The following is a 21179-nucleotide window of genomic DNA, read 5'->3' as shown; positions in this document are numbered from 1 at the left end:
ATTAAAAAAAACTTTTTCCAAAAAATAAGTTTTTCAAAGAAAAGTAAAGAACCCTATTAAAGAAAAAATTAGCAAAAAGAAAATCAAATAATCTACCAAGCGTGACACTATCACAAATCAGCATTGATAAATAATGAAACCCAAAACAAACAGAAATTACAATAAATAACCGAGTCAAACTCAAAACGAGCAGAAATTAACATAAGTTGAGCTCAAAACCCCTATGCCTTTCCAAGGCCAGAACATAATTGTCACTCTTCTGAAAAAAATATAAATGTTTTTACTTTTATAACTTTAATAAATCAAATAATATTAACATTTTGATTGCTAAATATCATTATATGTATATTAAACTGACAATGCACAGGCATTTGTGTTACTTAATATTCCGATTTCCAATTGAATGAAGTTTGAAGTTTCTACGACAACTTCTTCGATACGAAGTGCCCTGGCCTAAAGGAAAAAAAAATTACATCATGTATAGTGCCAACATCGTTCTAATTCTCCTCTAGGGCATAACTAAAGACTCTTGCCCTAAGGGGGTTGGGGGAGTGTCCGCCTCCAAAATATAGTTTATGTCTTAAAATCAACTGCACTGAACGAAATGGCTATCTAAAAATTTTTATAGGATCTGTTTCGGGAAATGGTGGGCGTGGAAGGAGTTTTAGTTGCCTTTCAATCACTTTCGACTATTAAAAAGAGCACCATCCAATTTCCAATTGAATGAGCCTTTTTCGAAGTTTCTACGGCAACTTCTTCGATACGAAGTGCCCTGGTCTAAAGGGGAAAAAAATAATACATTGTGCCAACATCGTTCTTATATGCCCCAAGGGCATAGCTTAAAACCCTTTCCCCGAGGGTTGTGGGGGAGTGACCTCCTCAGAAACATATTTTCTATCTGCAAATCAACTACGCTGAACAAAATGGCTATCTCACAATTTTGATTGGATGTGTTTGGGGGAATGATGGGCGTGGGGGGGGGGGTAGTTGCTTGCTCTCCAATCACTTTCGACAATTAAAAAGGGTACTAGCCACTCCAATTTCCAATCGAATGAGCCCTTTTCGAAGTTTCTACGACAACTCCTTCGATACGAAGTGCCATGGTCTAAGACCACGAAAAAAAAATAATACATTGTGCCAACATCGTTCTTTACTTAGGCAGCGCGATTGCGCTGCCTATGATTAGTTTCAATAGGAAAGAATAAAAAAGAAGAAGAAGAATAATAACGTTGGTAATTCATGTACCTTTACAATTTTGGATGTATATTATCATTATATATTGGTGTTGAATTTGTGATTTCAGTTTAGTTGGCCCTATTTTCCAGCGGCCAGCTTGGTCTATTGTAAATCTCTTTCTAGAAATGGGTGTCCTTCAGTGGCATCGTTTGGGGGGGGGGGCAGTTGCCCCCCCCCCCTAGTAATTTGGAGAGAAACTATAATTAATTAAGCAGCTTTAAATCTGTTGCTCGTTTTGACCTTCAATTTCGCTCTTTATTTCGGTCAGATGATTTTTTTAATCAATCCCAGCTCTTTTTTAATGAAACAAACTCAGGAAATTGTGGTTCATTACGCATCCGCGTTAATTTGTATGCAAATATACCGCCTTTGAAGTCTTGTCATCAAGGAAATAGGTCATCTACTTCTTATACAAGATCAGCGTAACATAAACCAGGGAGAATTTTGCTCTTGTTGGCAGGGTTGCCACCTGTAGCACGAAAGTGCTATTTTAGCACCAGTTCATCATGAGTAGCACTGTAACATGTGCTATATTTAATGACCGAATTGTAACACTTTCGTGCTATAATTTGTGGCACTTCCGTGGTACATGTTTTAATTTTTGTCTTGGACGAAATACTGAAGATTCTGAAAAAAGGCAGAGGAATTAACAACAAGTGCGAAGCGCCTTTTTCCCGTATTTATTTTTAAAAGATTAGCACAAAGTTGATATAGCCTTGGCAGCTTTTTTGCCGTGTTCGTTTCGAAAGATTGGCGCTAAGTTTGAAATAACCAGACGAAAAATTTGACCTGAACTAATTCAAGTACATTAAAAACTGACCATGCGCAAAAATTTTTTTTGCCTATAGCACCGAAAAATCATTGTGTAGCCCGCAAATTTTGGGTAGCTTTAGCACTTTAGAAACTGACCATGGTGGCAACCCTGCTTGTTGCCAGGTCTAGCCGTCTAGTGTTTGAAATACATTATAGTGAGAAACAAGTTCGACCGTTTTAAATATCTAAATTAGACTAGGGTATGTTGATTTTGCGTTTTAAGCTAGATTAAACAATTATTTGATGCTTGGTCTAGGCTATCTCATAGGACAGTGCCGAAGGGATTCAGACCTACAGAGGTCTAAGAACCTAAAATGCCGAGTATTGAATGGTATTACGATTTTGTTGCTATTGAAACCAGTTCCATTGGTGCCAATCACGGGGGGGGGGGGGTATTCGCCTCCTGGATTTCCCCCCATCTCTTGATTTGAAAAATAAATTTTTATTTGGTATTTTCATGGAAAACAAAAAGTAAAAATTGCCCCCCTTCTTAACTTTTTTATAAGTATAGAATTGAGGCGGCTGATAATCTTAGTAAAAGTTTGATCACCAATACCCTATTTTATTTTAGGTTTATTTAGTGTGTTTGTTGATCATTCTGTACTATGTAATATTTTGAATTTAACCTAGTAGCGTCTTCGGTAAATGGTAACTTTTCTTCAATAGCGCTCGAATAAAATTCTCCCCCCCCCCAATAAAAATGCTGGTGCTACGCCCCTGATGTCCTTATTATTTAAAAAAAAAAACGGGTCAAAAACTGAAATCCCTGCTGTATATTAATAGAAATAGCCTGATCTATATCCATTCATCTCATTGACTCTAAAAATAGAAAAGGATACCTCAGATGCATTGAATTCTTAAAGGCCGTAAAAGTATTAAAACTGTTAAGTTAGTAATTTTACAAGAAATTCACGCGACCAACCTTGACGTATGGCGTTAATGAAAGTTATCAGACTAGATAATCATTGTAGCTTGAATCTCATGTGAACTGGACCTTGTTCGAAAGAGATGAGTATATGTTCCGATATGGTGACTATACACAGTCTTAATAAAATTGAGGGTTTTTTTACGCCTGTACATTCAGGATTGATTGATTGCTTTGGACTTGAGTTTAGGTTTACAATTGTTCGCGAATTTAAGAAAAAAAAGTTTCCCTCTTGCAGCAGAAAAATTATGTCATATAACTAAAAATATTACTATAGACAGTTAAAAAACAGATGAATTAAAGCCCTGGTTAGAACACAAAGGAAAATTATCCTCTGAGTACTTTTTAGATCAGTATTGTTTGTTCAATGAGAGTTGGGCGATGGGAGGGTTAACAGTGTAGTACTTCATAGTGAATCTTCATATTCGCTAAAGATATTTCAGGTAAAGATTGAAATCGGCTATGCATTATGGATCTGAAGTTTGGGGATACATAGCTGGTGAGACGATGGAGAAGATTCAGCTTCAGTATTTTAAGAGAGTTTTAGGTCTATATTTTTCAACGAATAGTTTAGTATTGAGAGGAGAGCTAGGTTTATTTTCTTTAAGAAGTGATAGGCTAGTAGGGATGAAGACTATGGGAGAAAATCCAGAGTATGCCCAGAGTAAGGATAACAAAAGCAGCATATTTAGAAGCTCTGAGGATCCCAAAGAATTATACGTGGCCATCTCAAATAAAGAAGATATTGGATGATTGTGGATTTTCAGAGCTATGGAATGGTGGGCTAGGGATTGGATTAAAGGAAGGAGCAATTGCAAGTAGGGTCAGGGAGAGGTTAAGCGACCATGAGATCCAGGTGTGGCATGTGCGAGTGAATGCGACCCGATCCCTGGAGTTATATGCAAAGGCTAAGGAGTAGTGGAGATAAGAATTGTATTTTAAGGCGGGGCTTTAAAAGAGGCAGCTAAAGTTTATTATTTGTGTTAGCTAAGATGGGTTACCACTAGGTGAGGGAAGGAAGTATCTGGGAGGGGTTAGGCAAGCTTCTGGTCCTTACTTCTGTCCCATGTGCGGGATAGAGGAAGATCTAGTTCATTTTGTTGGGAAGTGTAGGGAATTAATAGATTTAAGGAAAGAATTGTTTGGGGTTGAGGCTTGGGAGAGAGATGAGATAATAAATTTATTAGCAGGGAAAGATATGGGAGGTATAAAGAGATTCGGAAGGTTCCTGACGATGGGTATAGAACATAGAGAAAGGTTTTTTGAAGATTAGGGATGAGGGTGATATTTCACTAGCCTAGATTATAGTTTCGTGCCAATTTATGTTTGTATGTAAGTGTCTTTGTTTTTGTGACCACGGCCCTTTGGGCCTTTGGGTCAATAAATTCTATTCTATGATTTTAAAACTCACATTGTGTTTTAAGGGCTAGATATTTGTGACCGCATAAAAATAATACGACACCCAGTCACCTTGAGATACAATTAGCTGCTATATCCAACCATCCTCCTTGTCCGTTGATATGCTCCATTCATAGCTTGATTTTCTTTTTCATGCATAGATTGTAACTAGCGGACCATAGAGGATAATTTATACATAATCTCTGAAAGTGGGACATTTTCAAAGATATAGGCCTCAAAATGGCTCTTCGACTTTTCACTATCCTTAAAAAAATAATAAATGAACAGAAAAAGGTCTGTGTGAAAACCCATATATATCAGGATATAAATCATATTCTTATGCATTTTTTTTTTTTTTTTTGAAGATATGGCTTACATATAATAACAGGGCCCAAGAGCAGGAAAACTTTATTAATTTTTGATTAATTTTTGCTGCTCCTTGCTCATTAGTTCTATCCCCAGCCTTTTTTTTTAGTACTCACATGCAGGATTTGCAGGAAGTAACCGGAGATGTACATTATGAAAACTATAGATCTGAAAGACTCGCAAAAGGGACTGTATCGGCTGCAAGTTCAAGAAATAACGCCGTGTAAGTTTATTTTTTTCTTCTTCTTTTCTAAGTAACTCAATATACTGAAGAACGGAAAAAATTAAAAAATGAATCGTTTGGTTGTGATTACCTTTTTTAAAATGTGTAAATAATGATGTCTAATTGAGAAGCTCAAATCTTGTCTAACATTTAATTCCCTTTTTCGTTTTTGTTTCTTGCAGTTTTTTACTATTTCGCTTTTGACACTTAAAAAGTAGCCCAGACTATTTCTAGGAATATTAAGCATAGTCCAAACAGTTTAAAAACACCTGGAAAATAACTAATATGAGCAAGTAGCCAATTTAAATTGAGTGTGGTGACAGGCAAAATTAAAATAAATGAAAACGAAATGATGGAAATTTAATTGAAGTGTGCAATGCGAATTAATAGGGTTGTTAGTTTTATTCGGCTGAGTCGTTTTTGTATTTGATGCTGTTTGGAAAATAGGATAATACATAATGCACATACCGACAGGGGGAAAGAGGGCTCCTCAGATTGGTCCGAAGTGTCCCTAAAAAATGAAATCGTCTACTTATTTGTTGGCACTAGTTTTACCGCTGTTGTCGGGTGAGAGTATATGTTTCTTGATATTAGCTGCATTTCTTCCTTGTCTGAGGGAAAATCTAGGCGATTAGGACTTAGCTTAGTACTTCTGAATAAAATAAAGAACTGAAATCGTAATTCCAAAAATAATTGCTCAAAACAGTTTGTGTAAAGAGTAGATTACACCGTAATATTTGCGGATAAATCATTTAAGATGAAACTAGCCACTTGTGACAAATGAAACGAAGTTAAAAAAAAAAACGAAGTAAAAAATGGGACACTCTTTTCTAGCATACAACAGTTTTAGTTCGTATTTCCCAGGAGGATCATCTTTAAGACTAAAACATGTCCCCCCCTCCCTCCCCTGTCCTATGAACATGCATCAGGCTTTGTCTTGCTTTAATAAGACTTGGGATCGTATATGTTTATATATTAAAAAAATTAAAAACAACGTGTATATATTAAAAGACGCTACACCTATTACAATGGTCGCCGAGAGAGTTTATTCCTGAAACCCTGTTTGTGTTTCCTTTAAAAGTTAGTTCAATGGACACAATTCTAGGGGGGAACCAAAGTATAAGGTTGACTAGTGGGATCTCAAGCCCTAAGGTTAAAACAGTCAGGGGCCATGAAAGATGTCATAAAACAAATATGATGGGGTGAGACTACAAAATACTTATTTCTTTTGAGATTTTTCGGGAGTTGCCCCGGAGCGGAAGCTTTGGGCAGAATGAGATATAAAAGCATACTTTAAAAATGTCTACTTTAGGCCATTTGGGGCAATGAGTTTGTAGCATTAGCAAAAATGTCAGGTCACTAAAACATAAGGATGTAACTCCCTCCCTTGATAATTTCCATAGTTAGTGCTTTTCTTCTTCTTTTTTTTATGTGTTTTACTCTACTATTTACATTTTTATTATTAGTGGGTTGTAAATAATATATATATATATATATATATATATATATATATATATATATATATATATATATATATATATATATATATATGGAATGGAGGATGTTTATTTTTTCTAATATCTGAAAGCTTACTACTTACCGCAGCTTCTTCACTAAATACGTCATTCAGCACAAATTTAAAAAAAAAATCTTCTCATTACGGTACCATGGAAGGAAAAAAAGAAGAAATTTACAATACCTGAAATACTGAAAAGCAAAGAAATTGTTCATAGCATAATATATTTTTTTTTAATATTGACGCTTTAATTGTAATAAGGATTTTTTATTCAATTACTTGAAAACCAGTGGATAGTCACCACTTTGTTGCGAAAGACTGGGGGAGGGGCACGAGACCACTGAAAAAAAAAATTAAGTTCGCAAAAAACGTGGCAGCTATGAAGGGAGGGGATTACATTCTTTTGTTTTAGTAACCTGACGTTTTTGCTAGTGCTACAAACTTATTGCCTAAATGGCTTGAAGTGGACATTTTTTAAACGTAGCTTTAGATCCCACCCTGTCCAAAGTATTTGCTCCGGGCTACCTCCCGAGAAATCTCAAAAGATATAAGTATTTCGTAGTCTCGCCCCATGATATTTTTTATGGCATCTTTCATGGCACCTGGCCGTTAAAATACTAATGTCTGATATGCCACTAGTCAACCATATAATTTGGTTTTCCCCTAGAACTGTGTCCATTGAACTAACTTTTAAAGGAAACAAAAACAGGGTTTCAGGAATAAAGTCTCTCGGGCGACCATTATAGTAGGTGTAGCGTCCTACAAAGGTTTTTTTTTCAACAATGCGGGTTGTCTGAAGTGTTTTAGTTACACAGTTTATATCTGTCCGGATTTCATGCCGAAGCCGCCTAAGTCGCTCTAATAAGAATTATATACCAAGTTATGTCGATTTACTAAGTTTGGCGCCTCATGATTTTTGTACTAACACTAACAAAAAACTCTATTATTTAATTTTTGCTTTATTTATTTTATTTATTCTATTTGCTTTATTTATAATTTCATTTTTCGTTCATTATTAAAAAAAAACTTTTTGTATGAATTTTTATTTCCAGTGCATCCCATGTACAGAGTACAGACGACAAGTCTGAAAAAGATAAAATTCTCCAAGAAAAGGAAGCTGAACTCCAGAGGATGCAGAAAATGCTGGCACAAATGCATGCTCAGCTTAAGCAACAACCATAATTTTATTTTATTTTAAACAAAATACTATGTCTTCTCTTGTCCACTCAAGCTCTGACGACTGGGAATATTTTTTTTTTTTTATTTATTGTTTTATTAATGGTTGCTTAATGCCAACTTGTTTGTTCAGGGCCATTTTTCTCTTATACCTAGTTTTGCCCATGGATTCACAAGTAGGCTTTACCATTTTATCAATGACTATACATTTCTAATATGTACATTTTGAAAGGTTGCCAGTGACGTCAATTAGGGTGGGGGGCTGTATTCCCCCCCTTGGATTTTTGCCCCACCCCCTAGATTGTGCAACATATTATTTTATTTTTTTTAATTGAAAAAATCCCGTTTTGTAGTTTCGTTGAAAAAAAGAAAAATACAACAGATTTGCCAACCCCCCTCCCTCCCTTCAGATATTGAAGAATAAATCCACCTTCACCTCTCCAAATTATCATGAATAGACGCCAATGTATGTTGCTTCTTCAGAAATAAAATTCCTTAAACTGTTTTGAAGTCTCTATTAGTGTTTTGATACAAACGTGGAGTTCAATTAAATAGTTGTAATAAGACTCAATCTCGTTCAACGTTATTTAAACTAATTATTTTTTTAAGAAATATTTTCAAATGTATATAAATATACTATTGCTTATTTACACCTTTCCACTGCATCTATCTCTTTTCTGTCTTAATAAAGGTTCTAATATCAAAGTTGGGATGATTCCTAGTATTTTAACCCTACGAGCTCCTTCCTCTAGATATTTTTTTTTTTTTTTTTTTTTTTTTTTTTTTTTTAGTGTTAAGGTTCTAGTCTTAGTGTTTTCGTTCAGTCATGTTGTTCTTCTTTTAAAACTTGATTAAACATATTTATCACAATCTTCTTTTTGGCTAAATAAATGTATACATAAAAATGCTTTGATCCTAGCTAATGGCTAGAGAATGAAAAAAAGGTCACGGAAAGGGCTTCAGTAGTACTTCTTATTCTTCCTGTCCTAGTCTATTAAAATACAGACCAGTCTAATGGAGACAATGTTCAATAAGAAAATCTTGCTTGAATACAAAAGATTCTCTTTTACTAGGTATTACTTCTCAATTTCCGGCCGTGCGTCATGCAAATTGTCACCACAGAAGCACCAAGGCTCGTTAGGAGATAGGTCCAATGGGGGGGGGGGGCCTAAGAAGAGTATATTTCCACTAGGTGACAGAACAGAGCATATATTAAGTCTGATCCAAATAAAGGCGGTTCCAAAGAGCCTTTGTGATAATGGTTGGGTCGATATAAGAACTAGGACCATACGGATAACAGTGCCTAAGCTTGCACAAAATGAAAAGCTCCAGGCAAGCAGTATTGGTAGTTTAATCCCGAGGCTCTCCTGTTTGCAACCCATAAAAAAAATTCACTGAGTGAAAGAAATGCCAATAAACATATATTTCTGGTGTAGACAGTTTCGGGAATCTAATCTACTTAGCATTTTTGGTTGTGTTCGCAATTTTTGTCGAATTTGACTGAAAATAAGATGTTCAATTTTAGGCTTTTAGCTTTGGGAGTGTATGTCCCGAAAATTTCTTCTTTTTTCCAATGCCAAGTGACAACCGCTGAAATCCTGTTTTTCTATAGGGAGAGATGAAATCGAGTCCCGAAAAGTCTGATTATTTTTTAACCTCTATAGCAGGGTCGTCAATTTTGGACATGAAAAAAAGGAGAGAGCACTTTTGCTTCGCATTGTAATATTATTAGCATTCTGTCTTCTGAAAGGTGTCTACTCATCTTGGATCGCAACCATCTGCTTGTGTTGTTATTGTAGTAACTAAAATAGTAGTTGCAAGGAAGTATTCGTTTTGTGTGTGTTTTTTTTCTTCTTTTTTACTGGAAATTACCGTGAGTTGGCATTCTTTTTAATTTGAATTATTTGTGGTTCGTCGTATTGTCTTTTTTTATACTTTTTATGTAACCTCAGTTAGAATGTCTATTTGTTTTAGTATATATGTTGGCTAATTTAAGACCCCCCCCCCCCCCTCAATGCAGTGTCACATGTCGATTTTTTTATTTGTTGTGTCACCTTTAGATGCTTTTTTATATGTACTTTCTAATAAGGATCAATATATTTCTGCTTTGTCTAATTTGTTATACCATTTCTTAGAGCTTCGAAAATAGTGCTTTATTTGGATAACTGAGATATTGATATACTATTATTGTTTAATCTGAGTTTTCCGGAATAACAACGGAATAATATTTGACTTTGTAGATTTAGGTGCTTCAAAAGAGCTTCCCACGGTATAAAACAGGCTCTGGACCTATTCTTGAAAGTGTCCTTCACCTAACTAAATTACTTTCCAAGTTAGAAAGAAATTCTCATCTAGAACTAATTCCTTTTTTGGGCGAAAGTTGATATTTCTGAAACATGCTTTATATCCTTTATAATTTATTGTGTCTCAAGAGGATGGGGCAATCAATTTCAAAAATCTCCTGATCATTTAGTTACTTATTTTTGATTACTCTGAAAGTTTAAAACGTCATATTTTAGCAGAATTTAGGGCGAAGCCGTGGGTTTTATGCGTGTCGCTACAAGATTGGTACATGTAAAATGTTCATTATCGGTCGTATATTTAGAGAGGATAGGGAGAATTTATGAACCGGTGCTGCTATCTCTCCTTTTGTTCTAATATTCCTTATAGCAAGCTTCAATGAGCTCTCATGTTTGTTTACGGGGGCAATTTCATAACTCAAACTTGGAAATTTTTGTAACTCGTGGTCAAATTCATTGCTATAACAACAATGCGCAAATTTTTGAATATTAAAATGTCTAAAAATTCGTGAGATTCGGGGAGTTGTGCTACCTCGGAAGCGATCTTCGGTACATGTATGGAGGAGATCCAGGAAAGGAAAGGGTCTTTGTTTCACAGTCTTTATTGCCAAGCATATTTTTGCATACGATACCCCCCATATCCACTGTAAGCAGATATACTTTGTTTTTAGATATACAGGAACACCAGCAATTTCAGCAAGGACATTGCTGATTCACCTACACCTCCAATTTATAACCTATGAGATTGTTAGAGATTTTTCCAAAATAGGCCAAAACAAGAGAGTAAGATTCAGGGTGAGTTTTCGTCGGAATATCCGACGCCTCAGGTAACTCGACTCTTCAAGAAATTTGTCAGTAGTAGCAACTGTTACGAGGTCGACTATAATAAGAAAAACTTTGTCCCATTACTTTTTATAATTCGAAAAACCGCCAATAAGCTCCGGATCAGAGTTGGTAGTTAAATAGCCAAGATTTTAACACTTGATCTACACGGATCTTTAAAATAAAGCCCAGTTTAAATCTGAGGGCTTCTTCAGAACATCTTCTGAATATAAGGACTTTGCTGAAACCTTTTTTTTGTTTACAGGGCAATAAGCCTCCAAGCTTGGTGGAATAAGAGTAGTGTTTTTTTCAGTTCTCTGTTTGCATGAATTCTGATATATATGAATGAATGATATAAATGCTCTCGTGTTTAAAACCGTTTAAAAAGTGCAACATAAGTAACGCTTTTATTTCAACACAAAAATACACAGAATAAGGAAGAAAAGGCGAAAAAACAATAAACCTCTTGAAACCTCTACAGGTTAGGAAGTGGGAAAACAATGTAGTAACATTCACAGTTAAGATTATGCTGAAAAACCCCTTTCCTATTTCAGAATCAATGCATATCAGTTTTCCTTCTTCTACTCTAACCAGATTTTTAATATCCAACCTAATATATTAAAATAGTTTACATTTTGGGTCTGTTCCCAGGAAGTTTTGCGGTAGACCAACTCCTCAAATTAATTAATAATGATAAGTCCAAAGGTCCCAATGGGAGAGGAGGGAACATCTGCCTCTCACACATCTCAAAAAAGATACATCTTTTTGCATCTTCATCAAAATAAATTGAAGAAAAATCCTTGCCCCCATTTAAGTGAAATTGGCACCAATACTTGAAAAATCCGCCGTCAGGGGGGAATTCGTCCGCAACCTTCAGCATACTAGGCAGGCTTCTTAACCACCACGGTATGCCTGAGAAAATTTGTCTCGTAATAACCAACCATGGCTGACCTTTCACCGATGGAAACCCCCCAATAACGAATAATTAAATTGTAACCTGTTGATGTATTTGCATATTTCCAGCCACCAATTAACTCCGCTGAGGAATAACTATGTCATTCTCTTTATACCTTCGTTATTCATACTGAGGTGTTATATTTAACCACTCATGTTAGGATTATTATTGCCCTCGGTCTTCCAATGACGACCAAGAAAACGTGAATAATTGATTCATATTGATTTAGTTTGCGAAGTAATTTAAGGGACAATAAAACAACCAAAATGCACAGAAACAACTACATAGGATATGTCAGTATGTCAAAGTTAGTGAGGCCTTAGTATTAAACGAGTTTGATTCCTGCTCTGGATGCAGAAAATTCAAAAGATTATCAGAGTCACCTAGCAATTCTCAGTGTAGATATAATGATTAGTATCTATTTAGTTCAACTGCGTATACTGATTTACTTTTAGTACTAGATATTTTAGTCACATTACAGCCGTATTAAATTGAGGATGGTTTTAGTCAGCTCCCAGTCTTATTTGCTAGCTCTGGACTAATTAATTTATACATAGTAAGTTAATATGTTATAATTCATGAGGCCATAATACGTAATATTAAATAACTTATCTTTCAGATTTATACTTTCAAATTAATACTTTAGAACGGTAGAAAGTCTTGATTTATTTGGAGAAAAGATCGCACGAAAAAAAAACAGGAGACTCAATTAAGAGGCACCACACAATTGTTTCCAATCAAAGTCTATTTTGGGTGCCAGTTTTTGTTGTAATTTTAAATCTGCGTTTCCTGGAATAATTTTTATAACCTTAATTTGAGAGAATTCCTTAAGATGTTATCTCGAATTAACTAAGATTACCTAGAGTTATTACCTAGACCTAGGTAATGGTTGAAAAAACGAGTTAAAATGAAAGTCAGGCTATGAGCTTTGGAAGCTATGAAATAATAAACAAAAAATTCCCACGTGAATATTAGTTCAAATTACACATAAATCACCGTTATACACCAAATAGAACAAATTCAAAGAAAGTCCATTGATGTTACATAATATCTTCATCTTTCATTCTCGACCGAAGCTTTTAATCTGACATGAAATAGATAGCGTTACACTAATTGCACAGCATTTTCCCTTTTCTGCAACTGAGCCAAGACAAGGGCCCATTTTCACGAGGGTTTGAATTGGATGGAAGTCATCCAACAATGTGAACCTGCGTTTTTGCACTGGTTTTTCAACAGTTGTATGTTTTTGCTTCTATCATCCTCTCATCCATCTCTTGCCGAAGACCTCTAGTTCAACTGTGGCTTGAGACCAGAGTAGAAGTGGATGGAGAAATCCCCCTTTTTGTTGAACAAATGGATGGCAGGTAAACATGATTCAACTCAATTTTGTAAAAATGGGACCAACATTAACGCTACTAGCCAATTCTTTTCAACTAGTCCCTCCTATTTCGTCAATATTATCAGCAATGGCAAAACATTTGTAATAAAATTTTACACTTATGTAATAATGAGGATAAAATTTGGACTCATTTAAATAATGATTGACATTTTCTGATGAGTCAAGATTAGTGCAACTAGTGAAATAGTAAGGATTCTTCTCGCCAGTAATTTTATCATCGCTATCAATTGCAAAATTTTCAGAATAAGATACGATTGATGATGATAAGTTCATTCCTCTTTGTATAAAAGATTAGTTTTTATTGTTTTATAAATAAAATTATCTTTAGTTGGTATGAAGCAATGATGAAAGTGATATCACCAATGGAGATGGTGATGAAAAAGAGAAAACACGAAGTAACGTGTATGGTGGCGCTGAAGTGGAATAAATGGAGTTAAGCTGAAGTAACTCCATATATTAATCTTTCTTGTTCACAAGGGAATTAAATACTTGCAATTCTACTAGACAAGTTTACGGTACATGTTTTAAATCAATACCTCTTTTTATATCCGTAAAGGCTAACAAAAACTTCAAGCCCAAGACAAAGGGGCGTATATCACAGTCTGTTAAAAACAACTTAGATAACAAAAAAATCCTCAAGTTGGTATGTATGTACTGATCAGTCATGTAGAGGCGTATCTCAAAAACTTTCTGAAAATTAATTACTAAGCTGCTACGAGGCCGAAAGAGGGTCTTAGGCATTGTACTAAATTAGCGCTTGCAATCCTAACTTACTTCTTAGAAGGGGAACCAGTCATGAATGAATGCACAATCTTACACTGCCTCTAATTTACAGACTATCAAACCTAATTTTATGCAATAGATGCCAGATTGAAGCATTATTACTAAGCAATATACGACGCTTTATAGATTTTATTGAATCATATTTCGAGGAAAAAAATCTCAAAAAACCTTGGAAACTTGATTTTTTCTCAGCTGTTAAATTATGGAAATGTGAGATACGCCCTTTCGTTCGTTAAAGCGCGATTTGACAAAACGTGTCAGCACAAAGAAAAATTAAGAAGACAAAATACAACGCTAATTATCGAATGACCGTATTTGTTATCCTTTGTCCGTCAAGCAAGCAAGCAAAAAAAAAAAAAAAAAAAAAAAAAAAAAAAAAAAAAAAAAAAAAACGGAGCCCGTGAACAGCTACCTGCCTTGATTTAAACATAGAAGAGCGCAAAAAAGGTTCTCTGCCAGAAACGTTTATATCTAATACTATTGAGGCGCCACTAACAAGTTACTCTTATGAAGCTTTGGGAAATGTTACAATTTCCATAACGATTTAACCAGGATTTGTACAAATTTTGAAACAACGTTGAATTAAAAAGGTTATCACAAGCGTCCTATAGCTTTAAGAAAATATGATCCACAGCAGAAACAAAACAGTCACATAGAAGAATACATTTGACATGAATCTATCTTCATCGGGAGGGGGGCCTGAAAAAAAAATCCATAAATTATCACATGCTTTTTTGGGAACTTGCGGTAAAATCCATAATTGAAATGACATTGAAAAGCAAAAACATGAGATTATTCACTCTTATCCCAGAGGGTCCTTTTCAGCAGCAAATACGAGAAAAGAGATAATCGTAGTTTTGCTGGATGAAAAGTTTCCAGTTTTCAAACTGGAAAAGTTTGAAACTTCAAAGTTCTGGAAAAGTTTCCAGAAAACTTTTAAGGAGAAAAAAGAAGAACGGGTATTACAATCTTACAAAACAAAAGTTACTTATCGATTTTCATTTCCCTTTAAAGCTATTGTATATTATAAAGCCGATTGAAATGCTCCAGCCCAAAGAAGTCTGGAGAATTATGGTGATGTGAATCCGTAATGGCACAGATATAGACCAAGACATCCATCAGCACTACTATCATTCAGCCATTTAAAATTTGCAAACAGTTAACTACGTCTTACTTACTATTTTTGAACAGCTTACCAAAACTGCTGAACATGGTAAACGATAATGGCATTTAAATTATAAAAAAAAACTATAAGCTAGCTTACAATTATTTAGTATCAAATGGATTTATGCTTGATTTTGCTCCTAGTGTGATGTGCTGAGTAAAAACCTGTTGAATTAAATTTAAAAACCACTGTAACCGTTCCACCTGGGATTAGTTGTGACGTCACTTATCAATGTAACTGAAAAAATAGTGGTAGAATATGGGGGAGGGCTCGCTTACATGAAAATCAAAACATTTAGTGTCTTTTTTACTAACAGAGTCCCGTCTCTGCCATTTTATGCCGCAAAACGTCAATTTCAACCAAAATAGGGCAAAAGCCGGATAATAAATTCTGAGATAGCCATTCGATTTCTGACGATCAATTAGAGTAAGGACAAGGTTTGTAAACCCCCTCCCCTCTCCTCGTCTTGAGAATCGAAGAAAATCAAATTTTAGCACATACTCTACAAATTTTCTCAGGCCGGCAGCTTTTGATGGGCAACATTAAACTAAAAGAATGTTACACACTTAGAATCAGCATAATAAGTCAGTTATTTTGACGTATTAATTGTTATTAAAACCCTCCTTTTTTTAAAATGTTGACTACTATTGGCCCGAGCCTCACAGTACCTGGCCCGAACCCGAGTTAGTTACTAAGAAGTGTTTGATAATTAACTAACGAACTTCGTTTTGTTGATCAACCTTTTTTTAATTCTACTTTAGTTCTATTATGCCTACTTTGGCACTGAAAATGAACTAGAATATTAGAGCTAAATGTTTCCAATTTTTCCGCTGTCATTGTTCTAATCCAACTGTTACTTTTGACATATTTACTAATCTAAAACAATACAAATCAAATATCAAAAAACTGAATCAAACGATAGCAGAATTGTCTTTGTATGTTGAACTATTAAAACCGTACCACAGTAGAAAAATAAAACAACAAAAAGTTGTATAGGGAACATGGACCTTAATGATTCTACTTTGCTCTTCTAATAAAAAATACCCTTAAATTTTAGTTTATTTAACTCGTGAAATATTTTTATAATTTCATCCTAGTTAATAATAAATAATTAAAAAAGAAACTACTATTTTTTAACAAGCAAACACGAGGGTAAAAATCACACTCAGAAATAGAAGATAATGAATGCATGGCTTGGCATACAATAAATAAAAAGAAACAGCTAAAACATGCTTTTAAGCCTTTTTGCATGGTCATTTGCAATTTAAATACAACAGTCTGACTCTTTACTTAACGGTTTAATGCAGGAATCAATCTTTTTTATTGTTGTGCGTCAAATTCTGCTAAATCTTTGAAGAAGTTTGCTTTACATGCAAATTTGTATAAACTAATACTTTTGGTTGATTTTTTCCTAGAATTCCCCGTTCATGGAATAAGAAAAAAAAAATATAGATGATTTCGAATAGACAACTAAAATACACGAGTTGGACAGCCATGCTGAATTAACTGATGACCAGGATATGCATTTTAGCCGAAATTTTAGCCAAATCCAGGAAGGAACAAATTCGGTTTTTTGCGCTACACTGTAGGCTATCTTACTCTTACCATCACGGTTATGGTGTCGATATAAGTCGATAGAAGTAAATCTTTTTACCTCATTAGAAGATTCATTATTATCTTAAAAAAAAAAAAAAAAAAAAACCGTTCGTGGGACAAGGGAACACAACACTAAAATATAGGCCATTTCAAACAAATAAGCAAAATAAGTTCAATGTATCAGCTAGATAACCATGAAGAATTATTTGATGACAAGGATACGTATTTTTAGCCAAATTCAGAAAGGAATAAATTTATTTTTCTTTTGCATGACACCAAAGACTAGGTTTTTGAGATCTGTCTTTCCTTGATCTTTTGTTTTTAGTTCATTTTACCTTCATAGATGTGGCGTCGATATAAAAAGTAAAACTCTTTTGACCTTCTTAGAAGGTTCGTTATTACCTCAAAAGAACTCAAATCCTTTATGTACTCCTGAAAAATTAGAATTTTTGTGTTAGCTCCGTTGTCATACGGATGGGGGGGGGGTATGCATTCACAGAGCTATGCCGGAAGATACAGCTGACGTGGATGTTCATGAAACGCGTGTCAGGCGTTTCCAAAATTTCTTTACATAAATCTAAAATAGACTATCCCCCCCCCCCCAAAAAAAAAAAATGAGGAGGAAAGAGATTTCAAACTTTTTCATTCAATAATCGATTACTAGTCAGCTAGTCTACATTTATGCTGATTCGTTAAAAAGGAAAGTAATGGCTTTTCATTTATTTATTTTCCTTTTTTTCTGGGTATTGATCATTTTTTATTCCTTTATTTTTGTTTTTCTTTATTTTCCTGCCTTATTATTTTCTTTTTTTACACAATGAAACTACAGAATTTTCGTTGAAGCTGCGTATATACCTTGACGGTTTGCGCCGTACGACGCGGTTGTCAAAAATCCAAAAGGGAATGTTCCAAGACCAAATGAAACGCTAAAAGATCCATCTACCACATTTGGAAAACCAGTCTAAAAAGAAAATTAAAACAAATTAACGGAGGTACAAAGAACCAAAGAATCAATACTTTTAAGAATGTTTATATATCACAATATTTTGGCATGTTTTGCAAAAGGAAGTGCACAGGGATGGGGCTAGCCCACCTCTCAAAAATCGTACAGTTTCCAATATATATTTTCAACGGAAAATTCTTTACAGACCTACCAAAAATTGTTTAAATATTCTGATTATTTTTTAAATATTTTGTCAGCTTTTGCGGAAGATTTTACATCATTTCACACCAAATGATGTTAAATGACACTGTAAAACTCAAAATTAATTAGAATTCTCATGGTTTACATTGATCAACTTTGTCTGACTTCTAAGATTTTAAGCCAGTTTGAATTCGAACGTGCTTGAACTTCCCAACCAAAGTTGAGAATTCCGACCACAAGAAAGACACATGGAGGTTGTGTTATTTGGTGTCTATTGTATTTTAGGGACTTAGATGATTGCTGTTCTTACAAATGTTCTCCACAAAAGATATGTTTTTGTGCCTAATTTAACCCCCAGGCCAAAAAATCCGTCAATCATTTTGTTGTCCATCTTAGCCGACAAATTACACATCATGAAACAATACGACATTCAAAAAGAAATTAAGTGCTAAATAAAAATATATTCTTCATGGTTTCTTTTATTGTCTAAAAGGCCTTCGTTTTAAGGTCTTCGTTTTTTTCTTCATGTTTTCTTTTATTGTATCTTACTATTTTGATTAGTTCCATTTGTACTTGCTTTCTTGGCAGCATTTTATTAGTTGAACAGACAAAATTCGATCCATTTCATCAGGCAAACCAATTTTTTGGGGAAGCAGAAAAGAACAGATTTTACTCATAGATGAAAAAAGCTAAATTTAGGGAATTTAGAACCTAAAGTTTAAAATCTTAACAATTAAACTGATAAAGAAACTTTTACAAGTATAATGTTACATACGGAATCAAGATATATAATTATTGGCAAACTTGCAGTTTTCAACATAATTTTGTTAGGATGAAAATGAATACATGACTTGATCAATTTTTTCATAATTCAATAATCGTTTCTGGGGGAAATTACATCTTGAGCCCTTAAAGGGGCCTAAAATGGCTCAGAACAGCCCACAGTAACCAAAAGTTTAAAATGTGTTTCTTAAAAAAATGGCAAGAGAGAATTCATTGCCATTCGTAGCTGATTCAGGAATGTTAATTATTGCTTTCATTAGCCTTAACAGTAAAATATTACTATAAAAACAAATTTGCAGAGTTTTAAAGAGTCTGATACCTCTCAAAAATGACATCAGCTTTGCCGCTATGTTATTTTCGGGGGGTCTCAGGCTTTCGATTTTTTTTTTTTTTTTTTTTTTTTTTTTTTTTTTAGGTTAGGTTTTGGCTCCACTGAGGGTCAGAACATAATTTCGCCCAGAAACGATTACTTTATTATGAAATACATAAAAAAAGACATCTAGTGATGTGTTCACTTTCATCCTAGCTAAATTATATTGAAAACTGCAGATTTACCAATAATTATTTTCACCATCCTTAGCTGCACTTAACGCAGCCTTGACACTACGACTTTTTTAATAGATCCAAAAACTTTAAGATAACAATGCTTAAAAACTACCTATGAAATAACTACGGCTATCTTCTTTATATTTAACATCCTTCTTGGGATTATATGACACTTCAAAATTTTCCCGTTTAAAAGTAGAACATTACAGAGAAGCGACCTTCAAAGAATGAAAATCTATAAATGTCAAATTTTTTTTTTTATTAAAAAAAAAAAAAATTAAATTCAAATTACAAAAAAAAACGGAGAAAATTTAAATAACCTCAGTACAAAACAAATTAAAAACGCGTTATAATTTTTAGCTGTTTAGTCTATTTTGTCCTTTTTGCTGCTGATAAAGTTTCCAGGCGTGAAGCAGAAGTGCTTAAACATTTGAAAAATTATTATTTGCTGTCTCGATTAACAGATATGTGGGTTATTTGTAGCCTATGCTTACAAATTTTTAATTTTTACTTGTAAACGGCAAAACAACGTGTCTAAGAAATTATTTGCTAATGTCATTTCTAATGATATCTGAAGATTTTTTTTTTTACATTTAGTTTGAGCTTTTCTGAGAATTTTAATGTGTATATTTACTTTTTCGGTTCAAAAGAAAAAGTAGAAGTCGCATTTGAAATCCTTGCCAAACAAAAAACCGACACTTGCCAGCAGTAACGTATGGAAAAGCAGAGAATTTATAAAACAAAATTATTATTATTTTGTTTCTTAGGCCAGTAGCAATCCTGGTTATAACCCTTCTAATTGGTCAGTGTTAGACTTGTATAGCTTCTCCCTAGAGACTTTCTAGGGGAAGGAAGACGGTGAAGTAAAATCATCGTAATATAAGCTCAACCTTATCTACAAAAATTGCATCGACTTTGGTACGATAATAATAATGATATTTTTACTAAACGAATAGGGTAAGTACGTATAGAGCGTAAGTAATGAATAGGGTAAGTAACGGTAAGTAACGAATAGGGTAAGTAACGGTAAGTAACGAATAGGGTAAGTACGAATAGAGCGAGAAAAGGATGTTCGAAACACATATACAACGAAAAATAAACAATACTAAACCAAACCGGATTGTGGGTGAAAAGCGCCAAACATGTTCATTATCGGTCCAAACTAGACCATTGCTTTCGAGTCACTTTAAATATAAAGGGAAACAATTTATATAATCTATTGGCTTTTATATAAAAAAAGATAATCAAAACTGAATGTTATTTAACTGAAAGTATATCTTATGGTTTGTTTGAGTGTACCACAACTTGATACAACTTTATGAGATGGCATAAGGCAACTGTGACATCAAACGTATTGAATTGGAAATACCTACAAAATTTAGGTTCAAACATTCGCAAAATCTTTTTTTGAATGACTAAAACTTAAATTTGATAAACCATCATTGCATGTACTTTCAGTTCGCTCCTTTCCCTTTTCTCAGCAATCAAACCTAGTTTGCTAGTGTATCCAACTAAAAGTGAAGAGCAATACTAGATGGCATTTATTCTTAACTAAATTAATGAAGAAGACCAGATGGCTATATGCCAGTTCTTCTTTCTACATACTAGATGGCAGTTCTTCTTCTTTTTTAGAATTAATATCTAGAATTTAAAAAATGTTTTAGCTTTTATGCCAAAGCAATGGTAAAGACTACATGGTTAGATGACAGTTCTTCTTTCTAGACGCTAGATGACAGTTCTTCTTTTTTTTTAGAATTTAGACTCCGCTTTACCTCAAGATATGAGAAAAATTTGTCCCTTACTGGGCCCAGAGTGATTAACAACCCATCCCCAAAAGTTGTCTTATCTCTTCCAATCTCGACCATTTCCCTCATTTATTCCTTTTTATGTTCTTCGATTTTTTTGTGTCATATGCACATTCGTTTTTGTATTCACTTTATACATGTTTTATAATCTTTTGACGTTACTAACTAATATATTTTGCGAATTTTATGACAAAGATTTTATTTCAACCCTTGTTATATTTTTTTGAT

The 21179-nt window shown here is 34.1% G+C and overlaps 2 protein-coding genes across 3 annotated transcripts in view; one reads left to right on the top strand and one right to left on the bottom strand.

The window, feature by feature from the left end:
- Window positions 1-10148, top strand: part of Septin1 (Septin 1) — a 128466-nt gene extending 118318 nt beyond the window's left edge. Inside the window, exons 7-8 of the mRNA XM_089086558.1 lie at window positions 4848-4961; window positions 7530-10148. Of these exons, the coding sequence (XP_088942684.1) occupies window positions 4848-4961; window positions 7530-7659 (244 nt within the window). The 3' untranslated portion in view covers window positions 7660-10148. The remainder of the gene's footprint in view (window positions 1-4847; window positions 4962-7529) is intronic.
- A 4171-nt stretch (window positions 10149-14319) lies between these two features.
- LOC148954510 (E3 ubiquitin-protein ligase RNF185-like) overlaps window positions 14320-21179 on the bottom strand; it is a 36690-nt gene continuing 29830 nt past the window's right edge. For both annotated transcript variants that reach the window (XM_089087128.1, XM_089087126.1), the window contains exons 5-6: window positions 17529-17634; window positions 14320-14611 (exon numbers count right to left, since the gene is read on the bottom strand). In XM_089087128.1, the coding sequence (XP_088943254.1) occupies window positions 14526-14611; window positions 17529-17634 (192 nt within the window). In that variant the 3' untranslated portion in view covers window positions 14320-14525. The remainder of the gene's footprint in view (window positions 14612-17528; window positions 17635-21179) is intronic.

The sequence above is a fragment of the Artemia sp. Qi Xiang Cuo genome, chromosome 3 (genome assembly GCF_049724085.1).
Source record: "Artemia sp. Qi Xiang Cuo chromosome 3, ASM4972408v1, whole genome shotgun sequence".
NCBI lineage: Eukaryota > Metazoa > Arthropoda > Branchiopoda > Anostraca > Artemiidae > Artemia > Artemia sp. Qi Xiang Cuo.
This window is presented reverse-complemented; position numbering and strand designations above follow the sequence as displayed.